Source organism: Meriones unguiculatus, chromosome 1 (assembly GCF_030254825.1).
Source record: "Meriones unguiculatus strain TT.TT164.6M chromosome 1, Bangor_MerUng_6.1, whole genome shotgun sequence".
Taxonomy (NCBI): Eukaryota; Metazoa; Chordata; class Mammalia; order Rodentia; family Muridae; genus Meriones; species Meriones unguiculatus.
In genome coordinates, this window is record NC_083349.1 from 25873035 (window position 1) to 25895196 (window position 22162).

A 22162-nucleotide genomic window follows, 5' to 3' on the forward strand; every position below is an offset into this window, starting at 1 on the left:
TGCATCTAGCTGCTTGACTGAGACATGCACAGAACAGGGTGAACATCAACCCAAAGCTGATCAGCTGTTGAGCAACACTTCCACCTAGTGGCCACTCTGACAAAGCCAGCAGTTCACTTTTCAGCACCTTCCTTTCAAGGCCACCAAGAAAAGGTGGCCATGTTCATTCAGAATGCTGGCTTCCAACTCAGTGCTAATGATGGGTCTTTAGAGAAGAAAAACTCACTGGAGACCATAGCAACATATAACCACGCCTGATTGGCTTGTTTTATTGAGGAGGAACATGGGGTGTAACAAGTGAAGACAGCTGGGACCCTAGATTGGGAAGAATCCCCTCCCCTCCCCCGTATGCACCCACTGCCCCAAATAAAAAATAACCAACTATAGGGGAGCAGCCGAGACAGTGACGGGGTGGCTGGGGGTGGGCAGGGAAGGACACTGGGAACTGAGGGCAGCAGTAAAGAGACCATGCGTGTGCTGGGAGGGCCCGTGGTGGCGCTGGATGAGTCTGTCTTCCTTGCAGGCATGTATAAATATAAAGATAAGCCTTTCTTCCCCGCCTCCTGCCCAGTGCTGCCTGCCACCATCCCAGCTCGCCTTTCCTCGTTGGCGAAGGGAAGAAGGAAAAAGCAAGCTATCACCGAATTGCGATCAGACCAACATCCATCAGCTTCTGGATCTTCTGTGCTATTACAGGGTTCTTTAAGTGTCTAGGAAAAAAAGATGGGAGTTACCAGAAACTTGTTCCTACAGAGCGGCTATCTCCCTCCATCCAGGTTCCCTAGCCTTCAGCTCATGCTCAAAGACCCTGTGCAGGCAGCAGTCGTCTTCAGGAGACATGGCAAGGAGAATCTGCATGCCCTACTGTATGCCTGCACAGCTTTAAACCTAGAAAAAACAGCCTTCACAACAGAATCTTAGGCTGTCAGACTAACAGGAAAAGAAAGGCTCGCTGCACTGCCAACTTTTTCTGCTATAACTTGGGGCTAAAGATATGGCCCAGTGGTTATTGATGGAGATGACTCAGAGCACTACTGCTCTTGTAGACCTTGGTTTGGTTCCTAGCACCCACATAGTGGCCCTCAACCCTCTGTATATTCAGTTCTAGGAAGTTTAACACCCTCTTCGAACCTTTTCAAGCACCAGGAGCACATGCAGCATACATACATACACGTAGGCAAAATGCTCATACATACAACCCAAATAATACATTGAAAGATTGATAGAATTCCACCTGGACATATTCCTCTCACTTCCCCAGCATCCCCACTGGACTTACTCGCTCAGAGCCTGGGGGTCCTTCTGCATCTGCTCCAGGATGAGCCTCATGGCCGGGTCACTCATTATCTGCTGCACCTCAGGGTCGGCCATGGCCCGCCGCTTCACATCCTCAGGGCTATCATGTCTATTGTACTGTGCCATCATACAGCGTTGGTAACCATCTGCTGCCTCCTGCATTCCAGAAAAGACCGAGGGAGGTAGGAGTCAACACTGCCTGAACCACTGCTTCAGCAAGTCCAAGACAACAGATCACAAAAGGAAAGAGGAGAGACAAAGAGAAACTGAAGCATGTGGGAAGGACATTAGGGACCACAGAAAACAGCCAAAGGAGCAACGAACGGATAAGGGTGGCCCTTGCAGGACAGCAGCCCACCTTACAGCTGGAGTCCAGGTCTAGCGCCTTCTGGTACACATCCATGGCTTTTGTATAGTCCTTCATGGCTTCCAGGGCAGCTGCTTTCCGTGTGTAACCCTTAACTACAAACAGGAGAGGTAAGGCACCGACTTAGTAGCTCCTGGCACCCCTTCTGCCTACATGCCCCAAATCCTTTAACCGTAATAATCTCTGGGGGCAAAATTAGGGCACAGAAGAAAAATGAAAGGAACTTACTGAAGGTTGGCTCCAGTTGGATGCACTCTTCACAGTCCTAGGAAGGAAGGAAAGTAATCAGGCTCTTTTCCCTCTAAGGTGTCAGTTCCTGTGCCCTCCTAAGGAGCCAGACAGAGGTCTTGGTGTTGACTCTGCTGCTTCTGTCAAATCCAGGCCCAGGAGATAGCAAGCTGGGCAGGGCACACACCTATAATCCCAGCACTCTGGGGGGGCACAGCAGGTAGATTTCTGTGAGTTCGAGGCCAGTCTGGTCTACAAAGTGAATCCAGGACAGCCAAAACTACACAGAGAGACCCCTGTCTCAAAAAGCAGACCAGACCAAACCAAAACAACCACCAACTAAACAAACAAATAAAAAGAAAAAAGGAACTAGATGAACTAGAGTACCAGGAAAGACAGCTCCCAATCAACACACTTGTTATATGAGAGCAAGCTTATGAACAACACTCACTGCCTTGAGACTTGTGTTCAAAAGCCTTACATACTTTGGACAAACAGAAAAATTGAAATAAATGATCTGAGTTCCAGACCAGCCAGGCTTACAAGAGACTCTATCTCAAAACAGAAACAGAACGGAAAGAAATGCTATAGTCACAAGTCAGTGCCTAGTCAGTCCAGTTGTCACCAGAGAGGCTGCTCTGGCTGCTAATGGGAGCAGATGGAGAGACTCCTATCCCAACCTGGAAGAGAGGCCAGGTTGGAGGTCTCCACTGGATCCTTTCCCTTGGAGCTTGAGAAAACCCATGAGAGAGAGAGAGAGAGAGAGAGAGAGGAAGAACCACGGAAGCCAGAAGGCTCAAAGACACCAAGGGAGCATGGCCTAAGGAATCAATTAAGCAGGGCTCAGGAGGACTAAAAGAAACTGAGGTGGCAATCATAGAGCCTGCATGGGTCTATGTTAGGTCCTCTGCATATTTGTGTTATGACTGTTTGGCTTGGTGTTTTGGGGAGACTCCTGAGGGTAGGATTTGGGTTGTCTTTGACATTTTGCTGTTTTTGGGACCCTTTTCCTCCTATTGGGTTGCCTTGCCCAGCCTTGATGTGAGGGTTTGTGCCTGGGCCTTATCTTGTGCCACATTTGGCTGATGTTCCTAGGAGGCCTACTCTTTGCTATGGAAACTGGGGAGTGGATCTGGGGAAAGGGAAGGTGGGTGGGGGAGGTTGTGGATGTAAACATGTTTTTGTTTTAATCCCAAGTGTGGGATATGGGACTGACTCAGATTGTCCACAGTAGCAAACTATTTGCTTCATGTGGGCTCTGAGAGAAGCCCTTTGCCAGCTGCAGATAGTTTAAATCTGAGGACTCAAAGAGAATAAAAACCAGAGCTTAGAGAGTATTGGGGAGTTCCCCAGACTGCTGATACAGTTGGATGAGAAGAAATTGGAGATATCCTGAAATGAGGATTGATTAGCCCTAAGGAACCTGAGACCCTAACCAGCAGGGAGCAGCTAAGAGAACTGTCCCCCCCAACCTCATTTTTCTCCTACCTGGTATTGGGGTGGAGAAGGGAAAGAGGATTAAGAAACCAAAATAAAATAGTATAAAAAGTAACACTAACAGGGGAAAAGACTGGGAGGAGTGGAGGGAAAAGAAGCTAAAGTTGAGATATTTAAAAAAAAATAAAAAGTCGGGCTGTGGTGGTGCAACATTTTAATCCCAGCACTCAGGAGGCAGAGGTAGGCAGATCTCTGATATGGAGGCCAGCCTGATCTATTGAACAACTTCCGGGACAGCTAGGGCTACACAGAAAAACCCTGCTTTAAAAATGAAGAGAAAAAAAAAAAAATTAGTTAAGAAAAGTACTGCTGGCACCTGGGTCAATCTTTATCTCCCATGGCTACCATTGCTGCCCAAGCTAATCAGGTTTTTTTGTTTTGTTTTTGTAAGACAGGGTTTCTTTGTGTAGGCTTGGCTGTCCTGGACTTGCTTTGTAGAAGACTAGCCTCAAACTCACAGAGATCCGCCTGCCTCTCCTCCGAGTGCTAAGATCAAAGATGTGCAGCACCACGTGCAGCTGCTAATCAGGTTTTGATGTCACCCTTGCAGCCTTAAATACAATATGTCACTTTCAGGCCACACCACAAAGATGCTGGCATCAAACAAAACTTAAAGCCCCATACTGTGGCACATCTCTAATTTCAGATGAGAGTCAAGGCAAGAGCAATTCAAATTTGAAGACAGCCTGAACTTATACTACTGAGACCCTGCCACAAAACAAAATCAGTATCAGGAGCTTATGGGCTGGCTGAGTTAGGGAGGCACAAGCATGAGGACCTGCATTCATTCTCCAGTACCCGTGTAAGAAGCAGAGAGGTAATACCTGTAATCTCAAGTACTGGGGAAGCAGTTAGACTGCTGGGGCTCACTGGCAGTAAGCCAAATCAGGACACCAGGTACATAGCTGGTGTACATATATACAAAGCAGGCAAAATACTCATATACATTTAAAAAAAAATACAGGAAAGGAAGAAAACATTGAGAAAGAATAGTGAGGAAAAAGCACCAGGGAATTCAGGGAAGCCAGGAACCATAGATGCTTATATAAGCTCAATCACTGACTTTTTTTTTTTTTTTTCTCTTCCAAGAATGGTTTCTTTGTGTAGCCTTGGCTGTCCTGGACTTTGTAGACCAAGCTGGCCTCAAACTCAAGAGATTCACCCGCCACTGCCTTACCCAGCATTCGGATTACAGGCATGAGCCACCAGACTAGGGTCAGGCAGACAAAGGCCTCCAACGTCCCCACAAACACTACCTACTGTCAACCTAGAATCCAAATAAGAACATTAGTCTACTGAGGAGAGAACAAGGAAAAAAGGCTTGGTTCCTACAAAGGCTTACAGTGACTGCAGGTCTCACCTTGAGTGCCAGCTGAAACTCCAGGAGCTTGGTGTAGCAGGCAGCTCGGTTGCTGTACAGTTTGGCATCTCTTGGGTTCCGTTTAATGGCTTCTGTATAGTGCTTCATGGCCTGGGGGTAGTCCCCTAGATAGTTATATAAAGACAATTTTTATTAGCTCAGCTGGCTTGGAACATATTATGCAGCCCAGGCTGCATTCCTACCTCAGCCTCCTGAGTATTAGGATTGCAAATGTACACTTCCATGTCTAGCTAAGGATGATTTGCTATCTATTTATGTGGTTTGAGACAGGGTTTCTCTGTGTAGGTCAGGCAGGCCTCAAACTTAGATCCTCCCCCCAGCTGCTTCTGTTTATTTTCACACAGGGTTTCATTCTGTAACCTACCATGTTCTGCCTATCTCAGACTCCCAATTGCTGAGATTTACATGGATGTACCCTCAAACCAGGGTGTACAGCTTACCCAATATATTCAACACAGTAGATTCAACCCCAAATATTACCACCACCACACACAAAAAAATAAATAAACAAAAATAAATAAATCTGTCTATTGCAGGATATTAGATCCCTCTATGATCCCCAAAATGGTGAACTGTAAAAAACCCTGTTTATTGTTTGGTTGAGCCCTAACATACACCTTTAATCCAAAAACTTTCTGTTTATTGTAAACAGATGATTGTGTGATTTACCCAGCCCTAGCACACACCTTTAATCCAAGAGCACTCTACACCAAAGGATCTAATAAAAGTTAGCCCTAGGTCAAAAGGCACAGCAATAAACCAGATGACAAGGATTAAAGAGTGGAAAGGACTTTAAGTTGAGGGGTATTTAAGACAGTGTGGAGAAGAGGCTTTAGCTTGAGCTTCAGCTCCTAAACTCTCTGGCTTTTTGGGCTTTGAACAAGCCTTCAGTCTTGGGGTTTTGGCTTTTTCCTCCTGGACTGTCGGTTGTACTGGTGAGCCTTTTGGCTTTTTCCATCTAGACTTGAGCTGAGAAGGAAGATTAGCTGGTTACCTTTTCTGCCTCTCTGAGCTAGCAGGTTTTCACCCCAGCATCAGGCTCCTGAGTCTTTATTGATAAAATAGAAGGTTGGGATTTTCATCGTTTATAACATGTTTGTTTTTGAGACAGGGTCTCACCATATATGATCAGCTGGTCTGAACTATTTTTTTGTAGACAAACCTGGAGTTCCTGCTTACATAAGCCACTCCCACTACCCAAAAAATTGGCTGGGCGGTAGAGGTGCGTGTGTTTAATTCCAGCCCTTAGGAAGCCAAAGGAGTTGGAAATGAGTTCAAAGCCAGCCTGGTCTACAGAGTTTCAGAACAGCCAGGGCTACGCAAAGAAACTCTGTCTTGAAAAACCAACACTCTCCCAACAAGCCACAACATTCAGCAAAAGAAGACTTTTATGATAGCCAAAACCACCCTTTCCCCACCTGCAATGTGTGCCTTGCAAGCAGGCAAAGGAAGCCACACACCAGAGCCAGGACTTCATGGACAGTACCTTTCTGGAAGCATTCATTGCCCTTGTTCTTCTCCTCCAAAGCCAAGTCAGGGTTGATATAGGCCAGTCGCTCTTGCTCCTTCAGGATTTTCTCTGCCTAAAAAAAGCAATCACCGGCATAGTAATTAAACATCTAAACACTGATTAGACTGAAATGCCAAATAGGAATTAAAAAAGAAAAATTATTTGTGTGTATGCACTTACAAACTGCAGTGTGTATGTGGAAATCAGAGGACAACTTGAAGAAGTAGCTCTCTTTAAGTTCCCTGAAACATGTTGGTTCTGTGGACTGAACTCAGGTTGTCAGGCTTGGTGGCAAGCACTCTAACCTGCCGAGCCCTTTGGGTGACCCCTAATTAGAATTTTGATTTTCAGAGTTCTTTGGCAAGATTTTCATCTCATTCTTGGGCTAGAGATGTTGCTCAGCTGAGCACACAGGCACCAAGGTATATATTAAAAGCATTTCTCCTTGCCAAGGCACACTATTACAATAGTACTTGCATATATTCGGCTCAGACCTATGCCCTACTTAGGGGGATGTAGCTTGGTTGGCAGCACGCTTGTTTATCACACATGAGGACCTACTTCCAATCACCAGTACTGCACAGCTCTGTTGTGGCAGCCCACACCTGTGATCTCAGTTCTCATGAGGTAGAGGCAGAAGCAACTTTGTCTTTTAAAACAAACAACAAAGTCTTACATGATGGGGCTGTCAAGCTGGTGGAAAAAGAGAAATGACTACCCTAGCCCTCTGACCTCCAAACCTACACTGTGGCATGTACCTAACCCCACACAAATAAAATGCATAAAATGTAAAAATAAATGACAACAAAGAACAAATCTATGAAAGTAAAACATACGACAATTAACTTTCTGACACTATTTAGAGGGAGTTAGTGAGGGGACTGGTTGGGATCCTTCACTATGCTACTCAAACTGGTCCTGAACTATTGTCTTGGACTCCAGAGTGGCTCAGAATACAGTCATGTGCCAGCATGCTGAGACTGATAAAGCATTTTGTGAAATTATTCAGTGCAGTGGCTTGAATAAAAACAGCCCCCACAGGCTCATATATTTGAACGCTTAGTTGTAGGGGCCTGTGAGAATATATGGGACATTGAACTGTTTACAAGAATTAGAAGGATTAGGAGGTGGGGATTTATATTAAAGGAAGTAAGTCACTGTGGATGGCCTCTGGTGTTTCAAAAGCCCATGCCAGGCCCAGTCTCTCGGATTCTGTGCCTGTGTGTCTGCCACCATGCTCCCTCACAATGACAACGGACTCTGAAACTGCTGGCATGACCCCCAATTAAATATTCTCTCTTAAGAGCTGCCTTGGAGGCTGGAGAGACTGCTCAGAGGTTAAGAACATTGACTATTCTTCCAAAGGTCCTGAGTTCAAATCCCAACAATCCCATGGTGGCTCATAATCATAAATAATGAGATTTGGTGCCCCCTTCTGGCCTGCAGGCACAAAACTGTATAAATAATAAATCTTAAGAAACAAAACAAAACAAAAGGCTGCCTTGGTTAGCAGGTTAACACTTAAAAAAAAAATGCCTTTAATCCCAGCACTCTGGAGGCAGATCTCATGAGTTCAAGGCCAGTCTGGTCTCCAGGATAGCCAGGATTTACAGAGAGAAACTGCCTCCAAAAACAAAAGTTGCCTTGGTTATGGTTTCTCCTCATAGCAATAGAGGAGCAAGTGTAAGACACTCTCCCACATTATTTATTACAAATAGTAGCATACTACTCTCGTTATTAAAATAATGAGATTGGGCATGGAGGTGCCAAATCCCAGCATTCAGGAGGCAGAGGCAACTGGGCCAGTCTGGTCTAAACAGAGTTCCAGGAAAGCCATGACTACATACTAGAGTGACCCTGTCTTACCAATCTCTCCAAAACAAGAAAAAAAAAAAAAAATGTAACAATGATATCGGAACCTTGCTAATAGGGCCACAGCATTTCCTATGTGACAATACCAAGCAACTAGGCTAGAATCATGTAAATGGACCCAACTTATCAAATGATAAACAGTGACAACCATTAAGAACATAACAGCCAAGGCTACAGAAATGGCTCAGTGGTTAAGAGTACTGGCGGCTCTCCTAGAGGACCTGGGTTCAATTCCCAGCACCCACATGGCAGCTTACCCTCATCTGTAACTCTACTTTCAGGGGATCCAATACCCTCACATATACATGCAAGCAAAACACTACTGAACATAAATATAAAAACAAAAACCCGCAAACAACAACAAAAAGAACCCAACTTACGATAGCACTATTCTTTTCAGACTCACCTGCTGGCACTTCTTCAGCACGTCTGGGGTTCGGTGCTCTGCCAGAGATTTGTTGTAGAAATGGATAGCATCCTTATACTTTTCTTCTTTGAAATAGGAATTGCCAATTCGGGCGTAAGCTCTGATGAATAGTGAAGGGAAAAGGGCAGAGTAAAAAAAGGTAAACCCTCAAAGAAAATACACACGGATTACAAGCAGAGCTGACTCTACAACCTAGAAACCCTGCCTCCCTAGGGTTTCAGTCTACCACGGCGGGTTCAGCGGCATACTTGGCGATCTGTCGATAGTCCTCTCGGTTCTCTCTGCCCACTTCAATGGCCTTTTCACAGAGCTCCCGGCATTTGTTGTAGTCACCCTTCTCAAAGTGCACAGCTGCCAAGCAGAAAGGTGAGAAACAGTCAGTCCTTGTTTCTTCCCTCAAGAGTGCCTAACAGCTCTCTTGCCCTTGGTTTCTGGGCCTCACCTGCTTGATTAGTTATGTAAGTCATATTGGTGGGGTCCAGTTCCTTGGCCTTGTCATAATGCTTCAGGGCCTTGTCAAAATCTTTCTTCTTGTAGGCATCATTTCCCAACTCCTTTTCTTTCAGTGCCTAAATGGGGTTGGAACAAGTGAGGGCTTAGCATCTCTACTAGATGGCAGCAAGAGCAGCAGAGTCCATACTCTGTCAGGTATCAATCAGCACGAGCCTCCAATATGAGCAGGAAGTAAGCTCTCCCTCAAAAAGGCCTCTTCATACACTAACCAGAGTCACATGAGTCTTGACTCTGTACTTTATCTTTACTTCCTGACACTGACTCCTTTTCCTCATCTATTCTCTTGGAGCTTTACCAGGTAGCAGAGGGATTCTCTGAGGGAGAGGAAATCCTCTCAACTCAAAGAATCTGAAGATCGTATAATTTTGAGAGGCAGACACAGGCTGGTTGTTGTGGCCATCTTGGGATCCTAGCTGTTAGGAACAGCAGGCATGGTAAGGGGATTGCAAAGGGCCAAAGGAACAGCAGGAGTCTTCAGCAGTCTTCAGAATCACTCTCTCCACCTACACAGAGGGCCTTTTTCCAGCTGAGACACCCTGAGCAGTCAACACTCCCCCATTTAAGAACACTATCTTTGGCAACAATCTGCTGTTCCTGACTATGAGAAGGGAAACACAATTCTTTAGGCACATGTCTCCTGCTCTCAAGTGTGTTGCTAAGTGGACACCCACCTCCCACCACATCTAACCAGGAGGCCAAAGCGTCAGGACTGATGCAGACACCATGCCCGATGAGAGCAGGAACCAGTATCCCTCACAATCTATGTACTCTACTCAATGTTCATGCCGGCAGCTCCATTTTCACTGCTGAAGCACTCAGAAATTCAGCATTACTGAGAAATGGCTTGTAAAGAGCATCATTTTCAAACATAACACTTAAAAAACAAACACCAGGGTCTCCCTATGTAATGCAGGCTGTCTTCTAACTCATAATCCTCCTGTAATCACAGGTATTATTTCTGATGTATCTTATATATCTACTAAAATAAATTTTGGGGCTGGAGAGATGGCAGTTAAGAGCACTGGCTGCTCTTCTGAGGACCGGGATTCAATCCCTAGTATCCACACAACAGGCCACAACTGTCCGTAATTCCAGTTAAAGGGGATCTGGCACCCTTTCACAAACATATACACAGGCAAAGCACCAAAGCACAGGGAGATAAAAATAAATGAATCTTAAACAAACAAACAAAAAGAGCTAGGTGTGGTGATGTACCCCTTTAATCCCTGCATTTGACACAGAAGAAGCTGTGATTTCAAGGCCAGCCTGGTAGACAAAGCTAGCCCAGAACAGTTAGGGCTTGATAGCTTGATACATAGAGAAACACTGTTTCAATAAACAAACAAACAAACAAACAAAAACAATCAAACAAATTTTTGGTGGCAGACGCCTTTAATCCTAGCACTCAGTAGGCAGAGACAGGCAGATCTGAGTTTGAGGCCAGCCTGGACTATACAAAGAACCCTTGTATCAGAAGTTAAGAGCAAGTGTTGCTCTTAGAAAGGGCCCAAGTTCAGTTCCTACTACCCACACAGTGGTTCACAACTGTTCATGTGTTAACTGCCAGATGATCTAACACCTTTTTGTAAACCTTCATGGAGTACTGGCATAGATACACACATGCAAGCAAAACACTCACACATAATCATAAACATATATTTCTTGGGGGGTGCTTTTTAAAAAAAACATTTATTTATTATGTATACAATATTCTGCCTGCATGTATGTCTGCAGGCCAGAACAGGGTACCAGATCTCATAGATGGTTGTGAGTCACCATGTGGTTGCTGGGAATTGAACTCAGGACCTCTGGAAGAGCAACCAGTGCTCTTAACCTCTGAGCCATCTCTCCAGTGGGAGTGGGGTGCGAAGGCAGCTTTTTTTTTTTTTTGAGAGAAGGTTTCTCTGTAAGCCTCAAACTCAAGAGATCTGGCTACCTCTGCCTACTGAGTGCTAGGACTAAAGGCATGTGCCACCAGTGTCAGGCAAATTTTTTTTGTTGTTGTTACTATTTATTTGGTTTTTCAACACAGGGTTTCTCTGTGTAGCCCTGACTGTCCTGGAATTCACTCTGTAGACCAGGGTGGCCTCAAATCCAGAGATCTGCCTGCTTCTGCTTACTGATTGCTGGAATTAAAAGGGTGTGCCACCACTGCTCAGCTATGGAGGCAGAATCAGGCAGATCTAGAGTCAGCATAGTCTATAAAGCAAGTTCTAGGAAGCTAGGCCTACAGAGAAACCTCATTGCAAAACAAACATTTTTTTTTTAATTTTTAAAATATTTTATGTGTATGAATGCATGCATACCATCTGTACACCTGGTGGCCATAGAGGACATCAGATCCCCTGCAACTGGAGTTACTAATGGTTCTAAGTCACCAAGTAGATGCCGGGAATCAAAACAAGGTCCTCTGCAAGGAATAACTGCTTTAATTGCTGAGCATCTCTCCAGCCCTACTGTTTTATCTACTTATGTGTTTAAGCACAGATGCCATGATGTGTGTGTAGAGGTCAAAGGACATGTTACAAAACATTTAGCTCTTTCTTACCATGTGGATCTCGGATGGAAATAAGGTTAACCTTTTCCTACTTAGCCTCTGGTACATGTATTTTTTTTCTTTCAGGCACAATTTCACTATGTTGCCCAGGCTGGTCTCAAAACACCTGCATCCCAGGTGATCCTCTATTCTCAAGTCACTCAAGTAACAATAATAAGCTTAGAACATACTAAGTATTCAAAATTATGGACTAGGGAGAGTCAATGGTCAGCTGGTGAAGTGCTTGTCTAAAGGCACAGGGACCTGAATTCAATTCCCCAAAATCCATGCAAAGAGTTAAGACAGGATATCGGTAGCCCTGGAGTGATGACTCTGCAGTTAAAAGCACTTGCAGGGGATCCACAAAGGTGGCTTACAATCACCTATTAACTCCAAATCCAAGGAACTGACAACCTCTTCTGGCCTCCACGGGCACTAGGCATGAATGTTGTAGTGGTCTGAATTGTAAAGCCCCATAGAATTGTATGTTTTAATGCTTGGCCATAGGGATTGGCACAATTAAGAGGTTGTGGCCTTGTTAGAGGAAATGTGTCACTGTAGAGATGGGGCTTTGAGGTCTTAAAAGCTCAAGCTGTGCCCAGTGTGAAGCACAGATAGTCTCTTCCCGCCTTCTTTCCAATCAAGATGCAGAACTCTTGGCCCTCCACACCATGTCTGTCGGCATACTGCCATGCTTCCCACTACCATGATCATGAACTAAACCTCCGAAACTGTAAGGAAGCCCCAATTAAATGTTTGCCTCTATAAGGACTGCCTAGATTGCCAGGCAGTGGTGGCACACACCTTTAATCCCAGAAGTAGAGAGGCAAAGAGAGGCAGGTGGGTCTCTCAGTCTGAGGCCAGCCTTTTCTACAGTAAGATACTGTTTCAACACTTACAACAAACAAAACATAAAACTTTACTAATTCCAGCAGCTAGAAGGAGAATCATCCCGAGTTTAAGGCCAGCCTGGGATGCAGAATGGAACTGTTTCTGAAGGTGTCAAACCGAGGGCTCTATGTATACTAGCAGGCATTCCACAAACTGAGCCATTATCCCCACCTAGCCCCAAACCATTTCTCAGTTACAGTCTGCACACTTGACCATTTAACATTCTTATTTCTAGTTGGTTTGCCTGTAGGTAAATGCACGATAGTTTAGAGGAGAAAAAAACAAGACCTGTTTCTTATTCTCTGGAAGATCCTCTTCCATTGGTTCTGGCTTGGCTTCCTTTTTGGGAGGAGGTGGGGGTGGGGGTGTTGCTGCCTCTTCCTCTTCATCCATACTGCCCAGATCAACCCCGAGGAGGACACTGAGAGTAGTCATGACCCGGGGATCTTGGAGTTTTCTAGATTGATAACAAAAAAAAGACTGGGCTGGAGAAATGGCTTTGTGGTTAAGAGGGCAAACTGTTCCTACAGAGACTGTTCCAAACCCCATGCTGGGTAACTCCCAACCTCTGGAAACTCTACCTCTAGGAAAGGCCAACCTCTGGTGCTCTCAGGCACCTCAACTCACACGCACATTCCCATACATAGACACAAGCACACATAACTTAAAAAGATAAAGTAAAAATGTCAAGCCAGATGTGGCAGTGTACACCTTTAATCTTGGGAGACAGAGGAGGGTGATCTTTGAGTTCAAGGACAGCCTGGCCTACAGCTAGGGCTACACAGAAAAACCCTCAGAACAAATTAAAAAGAGAGAGTGGCTGTGTACTGTGGCACAAGCCAGTAATCCCAGTATCCAGGGAAGCATAGGCAGGCAGATCTCTGTGATTTTGAGGCCACCCTGGTCTACAAAGCAAGTCTAGGATAGCCAAAGCTATAGAGGTTTTACCTCCCCCCCCCCAAAAAAAAAAAACCCCAAATAATTATCTTCAAAGAGAAGCAAAGGCTTGGAGAGATATCTCAAAGATTTAGAGTGCCTATGGCTTGGGGCTGGAGAGATGGCTCAGAGGTTAAGAGTACTGGTTATCCTTCCAAATGTCCTGAGTTCAATTCCAAGTGCTATGTGATGGCTCATAATTAGTCTACAATGAGAACTGGTGCCCTCTCCTGTCCTGTGTGCATATATGCAGACAGAATACTGTATAAAATAAATCTTAAAAAAAAAAAAATGGTGGAGAGGCGCCTGTGGCTCCAGCATGAGGGCCAGAGCTAGATCCTAGCATCCCTATCAGGTGGCTCACAAATGCTTAACTCCAGCTATAGGAGGAAAAAAAAATCTTTAAAAAAGCAAGACAAGTCAGGTTTAGTGGTACATTCCTTTAATCTGGCACTTTAGAGGCAGAGGCTAGTGGATCTCTCAGAGTTTGAGGCTAGCCTGATCTACATAGTGGTTCTAGAATACTCAGGGTAATGCAGAAAAACTGTCTCAAAAAACAAAAGAACAACAACAAATCAACCAAGTAGCTGGAATTACATGTACTATAATTGTGCCTGTAATTAATTAATTAATTGCCTGGCTGCTCCAATTGCCCCTACCCTGTTTACTGTTAACAGATTCCTATATATAGACAGTTCACAGAATATTTGCCTAGCATGGGCAAGGTCCTGGATTTGATCTGATCCTCAGCACTACAAAATAGGCAAAACTAGAAGTACAGGAGAGGAGGGATTAGAAAAAACATCTCTGAGTGCTCTGCTATTACAAGCTACCCAACCCTTTCTATAAATTACACCACCCACTCAGCGGTCCAAACCAGAGCACTTCTAGTATACCTGTGGCTGTACTTACGTGCCCAGGTCTGAAGGCTTGTTCTGAAGCTGTTCTATGAGTTCCCGGTAGGTGGGGTCATTAAGCAGGGTCCTTGTCCTGGGATCATTCTCCAACTTCTGGTACAGATTAGGCAAGTTGAAAGGATTCATGAATTTCCTTTCTGTCCAAATGAAAGAAAGTGCATCAGCATGAAATGTTTACGTGAGTCACCGTAACACCACATACCCCACTGACCCACCCACCCCCTTCACTTTGGGGACGGCAGGACTCTTTTCCATTACATAAAAGATGTGAGTACCCACCTGCCAGCCTGGCCTCCATGTTCTGCAAGCCTTCCTTAAGCTGGAGGTTATTGGCTTCATGTTTTAAACCCTCTTCGTAGGTTCGTTTGGCTTCTTCAAATCGGTTTAGAAACTCAAGGGCTGCTGCTTTTCGTGAATAACCCTTAACACCCCCAAAATTATAGAAAATAGAGGTCATGCACAAGTAAGGACAAATCAACTCAAAAGCCTACTAGGGTTTTGTTTTTATTCATGTAGTGCATAGGGGTTCTCCCTCCATGTGAATTTATACACCACATGTATGTCTGCTGTCTACAGAGGCCAGAAAATGGCCCTGGATTCGCTGGGGCTGGAGTTGAAGACAGTTATGGTCTACCATGTGGATGCTGAAAATTAAACCCAGGTCATCTGTGAGAGCTGCCGGTTCTCTTTAACAATAGAGTCATCTCACCAGTCCCCTCCCCCTTTACCTAAGACAGGGTCTCATTATGCACTCTGGGTGGCCTCAACCTACACCTATCTCTACTTCCCAAGTGCTGTGATTAAAGGCATATGCTACTCTGGTTGGCCCTCCTGTCATGTACTTTTTAGACCCACATGACATTCCAATGCTGACACTAAAAAGAATCCAGGCAAAGGTACATAAATCGCCATGCAACCCATGGGCACAAGCTGCCAGTTTCTTTAGCAATTCCTTATCTGTACAACTAATAAAACCTGTTTTACAACTGATGGTAACAAACTTAGAGAAATAAGTGTCTCCTTCAAGGGGTACCTTCAGATAGGGTGGGCAAGCAGATCATAAGGAGCAATCTATAGTCATCTAAACAGGTCAGGAGGGCCGCTGATGGGGAACTGCAGACCAGACCCATAGTCCTCAGGAAAACCGTACAGCTTGACTCGCCAGCTTACCTTGCCCCAGTCAGGCTTCAGGTCAACAGTCTTGCAGCCGTCCTCATAGGCCTTCTGGTAGTCCCCCTTCTTGGCATAGGCTGCAGAGCGATTGCTATAGAGCACATGGTTCTGGGGATCTAGTTTAATTGCCTCAGAGTAGCACTGTAAAGCATCGTCGATGTTGCCAGCACTCAGGGCCTTGTTGCCCTTCTCCTTCAGCTCATTCACCTGAGGAAAGGACGACATCAACAGACTTCACTCCACAGAACGCTCATTCTCTCCCCTGGGGTGTTAGATTACACTTAGTCTTCCTAAGTATGAACTAGGTGGTCACTACTGATCAAGAGAAAAAAAAAATCCTAATCCATCCACATTCTGCCACACCTCTGGAAACTAGCAGGGAAAACAAAGCAGAAGCACGAAGACTTCTCTGCCCTCCACTGGTGGAGGCTGGCAGAGAACTCAGCTCTCCAGAGCACACAGGCTCCTGGGAGATGCAAATTTACTTGTCAAAGCTTTCCAAAGACCTGAATTGTAAACTGGGTGCAGGAAGAGCTAAACATGTTCAGATATACGATTGAGAAGCCACATGGTGTCACACACCTGCACTCCCAGTACTCAAAGGCTGAGGCTGAAGGAATTTGAGCTCCAGGAAAGTTATACTAGAAACCACTGTCTATAAAAACAAAAAACAAAAACAATAACAAACAACTCATGATGTGGGCCCAATGAAATGGCTCAGTGTGATGAAACACTCAAGCCTGACAATCTTAGTTTGATACCTGGACAGTTAAGAGGGTGGAAGAGAACCAACTCCATGAGTTGTCCTCTAACCTCCACATACACACATCTGTCTGCACAAACCATGTACATACATGCTCTAGTGCCCTAGAAGCTTCAGAGGAATAGGCTCTTGTTTCTCTGTGTTCATTATGGCTCTACTGTCATCTCAAAGACAAATGGGACTTTACTGTGCTGATCCTTAAGGACAAAACTGGTCCCCACCAAGTTCCTGCTGAGACTTTACTATTAGGCTATCAGGAAGAGGATGAGTATAAAGACAAACATCAACTAATCCCATTGTCTGTTGCAAGGAGCTTCATAAGTGAAGGAGACCTTGCCTAAGCAGAATGCTGACTTTCCTTTGTCATAGTCACTACAAAGTCACATCTCCAGCCTTTCCCCCTCCCCTTCTTAACATCTTCGACAGGGTCTCAATTTAATTTTGAAGGTTAGACTTGAACTTGAGATCTTCCTGTTCTGGCCTCCCACTATCTGAGATTAGAAGTCTAAGACGGCGTTTCTTTTCATTATCTGTGTGTGTATGCATAAAGGGGTTTTCTTTACCATGCTGACCTATAAAAGGTCTGGAACTTCACACTGCTGAGCAGTGGGGGCCCATGCCTCGGGAGGTACAGGCAGGCAGACCTCTGAGTTCGATGCCAACCTGGTCTACAGAGCAAGTTCCAGGTTGGCCTGGGCCACAAAGAAACTCAGTCTCAGGAAAACAACAAAAAATACCACACATAAACTCAGCTAGGGGAAACTACAGCTTCATAAGCCCCCCAACACACATACACCTGGTTTTCCAAGACAGGGTTTCTATGTAGCCCTGGCTGTCCTCAATCTCAGGGATCTGCTTGCCTCTGGCTCCAGAGTGCTGGTACTAAAGGTGTGTGCCACCACGCCAGGCCCCACAGCTTCCTTTCAAAGGCAAGCACAAAGTGAATACAAGCAGAGTAGGAGTCACACTTATGCCATGGGGGTGGGGACGTAATGTAGCTGAAGACCAGGTTGGATTCCAGCACCAGGCATGGGGACATATACCTGTTATTACAGCACTTATGAAGTGGAGGAAGGAGAGTAAGAAGGTTCATCTCTTGGCTATATACAGTAAGTTCAAGGCCAGCCTGGGATACATGAGACCCTAACTCAAGCAAGCAAGGCCAATCCAGAGTCAAGCTACACTGAGGTTATTATAAAGCTTTTACAAAATTATCATCTACTCAAGATTTAGTAGGTTGACATAAAATTTACTTCTTTCAGATGCTTTTAGAACCCTAAGGCACACTCATCAGGAGCTTCCATGGAGCAGAGGTCCTAAAGCACAGGTAAACCGGGTTTGCCCTGTAATCTCAGTACCTAGGAAAAGGCAGGAGACCCTGTTCTCAAGGAAGGAAGATGAAGTAAAGATAAGCAGAAGTAAAGAAAAAGACCAAAATTCCATTCCTTTATAGGAATACCAAGGGAGAAAAAGTGCAAACAGTACACAAATAAAAATACATCTTTGTTTGCAGTCAGGGTCTCTATGTAGCTCTGGCTGCCCTGTAACTCCAGTATGTAGACAAGGCTAACATATCTGCTTCTGCCTCCAGAGTGTTGGGATTAAAGACCTGCGCCACCACACCTGGCATTAAAAATAATGTTTTGGGTTTTTTTGAGAATTGGGTCTCCCTAAACAACTCTGACTGTCCTATTACTCAGAGATCAGCTTGTCTCGGCCTCATGAGTGTTAGGATTAATGTCATGCATCACTACACCTGGAAAAAAATATATCTTAAAAATGCAAACTATGCATGACTATAGAATTAACCTAAGAGTTCTGTTCTTCAAATACACATCAATAATCAAATTAATTTTTTGTGTGCACGCCAGTGCAAGGGGCAGAAGCTGGAAGTCAGGGTGTCTTCTTCTATTGCTCTCCACCTTATTCTTTGAGACTGGATCTCTGAAGGAACCTGGAGCTCACAGACTGGCTAGTGTGCCCTGAGATCCTCCTCTCTCCCTTCCCCAACAACTTTTTAGTGGGTGCGACAATCTGAACTCAGGTCCTCATTCTTACACATCAAACTCTTTACCAACTGAGCCCTCTCCAAGCCCAACACTCAAATCTGCCCAACCTCATTCTAAGTTTGCAGTCCTGAGCTCAGTCATTCCCTTACAGTCTACATGTTCAGATGCACACTTGTATAATGGCAGGCAGGATCTTTTTTTTTTTTTTTTCTCCTGAGGAAGTTAGGATGGGTGTACAGCTATGGTAGACCATAAGCTCCGAATTCTCCAGGCCCTGGGTTCAATCCCCAGCACCACATACTAGATAAATGAATGAATGAATGATAAAAGAGAACAGTCCCTTTTTGTTCTAACAGAGCAAAGTGCTCCTTATTCCAAATAGTATTCTGTCTGTACTGCAGCCTATCTATCCCAGATACCCACAATTACTTCAAGGGTACAAAAACTTGATTAACTCCTCCACTTCCAGTCTTAGTAATGAAACATGGAGGCCCCGCTATTCCAGAACAAAAGGCTTCAGTTTGTCCATCACAGTAAAAGTAGTAAGCTGTTCTCCTTTCCGTGTGCGTCTGGATGAAACACAACGGTTCAATGACAGCTTCCAAGGTAACAAAACCTCTTCAGGCCTCTCTCAGATGCGGGCCACTGTGGCCCGAGCTAAGTCATCAAGGAAAGGGCACCAGGTTTGCCTCTTTGCCACAGATGCTGAGCGGGAGAGGCAGAGACTTCTAGCTCCTCACTATCGGCTCGCAACTGTCTGAAACCACTAAATCCCGGGTCATCGGAAACGGAATTTCCAAGCGTCGGATCCTCAGTCACCCTACGGCCACCAAGGAAAAAAAAGGGGGGGAGGGGCGACATATGTATCGGGAGCCTCGGGGAGCCTCGGTGACACTGTCCGCGCCCGCCTCCCCTGCACGGCCGCGCGGGCCCCCTTTCCCGGGCGCACGCAGATGCCGTGCCCCCCGAAGGCTGCCCGGGTGATCGATCACCGGATCCCTCCAAGTTCGCCGAGGCCGACGGGGGCCTCCCCGCGCCTAGACGGCCCGGCCCCCAGAAGCCTCGGGGCCCGGCCGCAGCCCGGGCCTGCGCCCGCTCCGCTCGGCGGGTCGCGGGGGCGACGGGCGCTCCCCACTCTCCCCTCACACGCCCGACCGCGGCCTCCTCGGTCGCGCGGCCCGGCCCCCGACCTCCCGCCTCTCCCCGCCGCTCTGCCTGCGCCGCCGCGGGGCTCCGGCCGCCCCTCCCCCTTCACCTGCTCCATAGCTTGGCCCGGAACCCCGTTGAATCGAATTCGTCCGCTCCGCGTTCCCAACCGCACGCGCCGCCTTCTGGAACCTACTAGAAGCTGCCGGGACCCCCGGGTTCCCGCCCCTTCCTCGCCTGCTCACTGGTTGAGCGCCTCCAGGAGCCCTTCGCTCTCCTGCTATTGGCTTTAAATTCCGTCAATCATCGTGACTTCGCTCTCATTGGTTCTCTGCGGGTCTTCTCTTCAGGCCTGCCTCCTCTGCATTTCGGGATTGGGCGCTCCGCGACAAGCCCCGCCCAGATCACGGCTCGGCGAACTGAGGGAGGAGCGGACCTTGACGACACGGATTGGTTGGCGAGTCCGTCAATTGTGGGCAATCTGGCCGCGCCCATTGGTCCTGTTCTTTCTGGAAATTTCCACGACTCTTATTGGGCTGGAGGACTCCTAGACAGAACCGCCTTCAAAAAAAAAAAAAAAAAGAAAGAAAAAGTTCAATTGGGCGGCTGGTGGGCAGAGGTTGGCGCTGATTGGTGCAGGCCGCTGCCCTGTAAGGAGGCGCTCGGCCGGTGGTTTGTGGGAGCAGGGATCTGGCCGGATGTCGCCCAGGCCGCGGCCCCGGCGTTGTGGGCTGGGCTCCCTTAGTCGGAGCGTGGCGGTCGTGGCGGTCCAGCCGGCTAGTTGACAGTCCCGGCCGGCCCGCATTTCCCACGTCCTGGCTGTTAGGCCCCGAAAAACTCCCGAAATGCCGCGGGGCGCTAGACAGGCCTGCGTTTTGCCCGCGGTGGCCCGACCGGCGGCCGCGTGTCCTCGGTGAAGCCGCACACCCTCTCTGAAACTCAAGTTGCAAGCTTCGGTCACCGAGGGCCTGCCGACAGAAATGTTATTTTGGTTGCAGGCTTGGCGGTGTGGCTTATGGAAAAATAGGGGCTGAGGAGGGGTTTGGGCTCTGTGGTGCTGTGTGTGTGCCAGCGGTGCCAGTGTACACCCTCTCCGTCTGGTTCTCCCTTACCTGTTCGCTTATACCTAGTTTTCCTGCTTTGCTCAAGATCAGAGGAGCGGGGCGGTGGTGGCATGCAGCTTTCGGGAGTTGCAGGAAACACTGCAGTTGTGCTCCCAGGCCACGTGTTGAGTGAGGCGTGCAGGAAGGTAGGCAACAAATGAAGACTAACAGGAGACCACTGAGGTGAGGCCAGAGCTACCTATACTAGAGCTACATAGTGAGACCCTGTCTCAGAGACAGACAGACATCTGGTCTACATGGTGAGTTCCAGGACAGTTACATAGTGAAACCCTGTCTCAGAGAGAGAGAGTGTATGTCCTGGGCTGGGATCTATAACCTGCCTGGAGTTGCCAGCCTTTCCCAACCCTTTCCAGGTGCCAAGCTCAAGCGATCTCTCCTAAGTCCTCTTATTTTCTTTTTGTTTTTTTCATTATTACTCTTTAGCCCAGGCAACGTCGAACTCCTGGCTTAAGCTTCCAGTGTCCCAGTAAAGTCACACTGAACACTCAAGAGATGTGAGCTCTTATCAGGTCCCCAACCTTGGCCTTCTCAAACCTTTGATATGAGCTAAGAGTTATGCTAGGAAAGCCAGTGTCCCCTTCTCCCCTCTCAGGTCACTTGAATACAGCAGAGTCACTACAAAGGCATCTGGCCCTGTGCATTCCCTCAGAGTCCCTGTGTGACTCAGGCCTGTGTTCCAGAGTGCTGTTCAGGGTGAGGAGAGGGAAGGGAAGGCTGTGTCTGGAGTCAGAGACCTCTGTTCTCCAGAGCAAATATGGCAGTGTGTGTGGTGGGGGTGGGGGAGAAAAGGGGGTCAACAGTGCTTCCTGCTCAGGATTCTGGGAGATCTTCCACTGTGGGAATGAGGATTTGAGATAACCCTGGCTTTCTTCCCCCACTAAGGACAAGGTTCTGTTGAGGGTTCTTTGAGGCCCACTATTCTCAGTGGTTCTGACTCCTGGGTCTCCTGCAAAGAGGTTGAGTCCTGTTAAGTTGGGGAAGAAATAAAAGAGGAGGAAGTTCTTTTCAGTTCTTATGAGCCTGCATGAAGCACCAGGCCCTATGCCAGATGCTTGGAGGACCAGAACAATGGTAATTATCTAATCACTAATCAGACAGCTGAGGGCAGCATGGGGGCTGGGTGTCTCCACCAGCCTCATAGCTATAAATACCATCTCAAGTGACTCCTAGAATTCCAGCTTCATGTCAGAGCTTACTCCCAACTCCCAGGCTTGTCTGACCGGCTACCTCCTGACTTCTTCCCTTAGTGTTTGGTATACACTTCCAGGAGTTCAGATCAAGATCCAATATTGTCCTCCAGCCTGGTAGTCTGTTGATAGCGACATCACTAGACCTCTAGTACTTTTATCTGGAAGCTGAATTTATGTTTCATTCCTCCCCACCCCAGAGCTCTAGCTGTGTAGCCCGAGTGACTTTGAATTTGAAATCCTTCTGCCTCGGCCTCCCACAGGCCTGAACCACCATGCTCAGCTTCCTTGAGTCTTGTCATTCACACTCAGTCCACGGGAAAATGCAATCAGCTGGAGGGACCTGGCACTTCTACCCAAGACTGCAAAGGAGAAAGCGTGTTGACCCC

At 46.7% G+C, this 22162-nt stretch overlaps 1 protein-coding gene across 1 annotated transcript; it reads right to left on the reverse strand.

Annotated features, from left to right (window-relative positions):
• Positions 1 to 239: 239 nt before the first annotated feature.
• Positions 240 to 19716, reverse strand: Stip1 (stress induced phosphoprotein 1). Its single transcript, XM_021642257.2, has 14 exons — positions 19572 to 19716; positions 15542 to 15751; positions 14651 to 14792; positions 14367 to 14508; positions 12807 to 12975; positions 9021 to 9147; positions 8827 to 8929; positions 8558 to 8678; positions 6256 to 6352; positions 4749 to 4873; positions 1892 to 1928; positions 1655 to 1758; positions 1280 to 1452; positions 240 to 710 (listed from the first exon to the last, which is right to left on the reverse strand). Exons 1-14 carry the CDS (start codon positions 19578 to 19580, stop codon positions 638 to 640), a joined length of 1632 nt encoding a protein of 543 aa, XP_021497932.1. The 5' UTR covers positions 19581 to 19716; the 3' UTR covers positions 240 to 637.
• Positions 19717 to 22162: the final 2446 nt, after the last annotated feature.

Coding starts and splice junctions, on each gene's coding strand:
- Stip1 (XM_021642257.2), bottom strand. Junction 8,679..8,826: donor GACTATCGACAGATCGCCAA/GTATGCCGCTGA, acceptor ACTATTCATCAG/AGCTTACGCCCGAATTGGCA. Junction 1,453..1,654: donor ACCTGGACTCCAGCTGTAAG/GTGGGCTGCTGT, acceptor TCTGGAATGCAG/GAGGCAGCAGATGGTTACCA.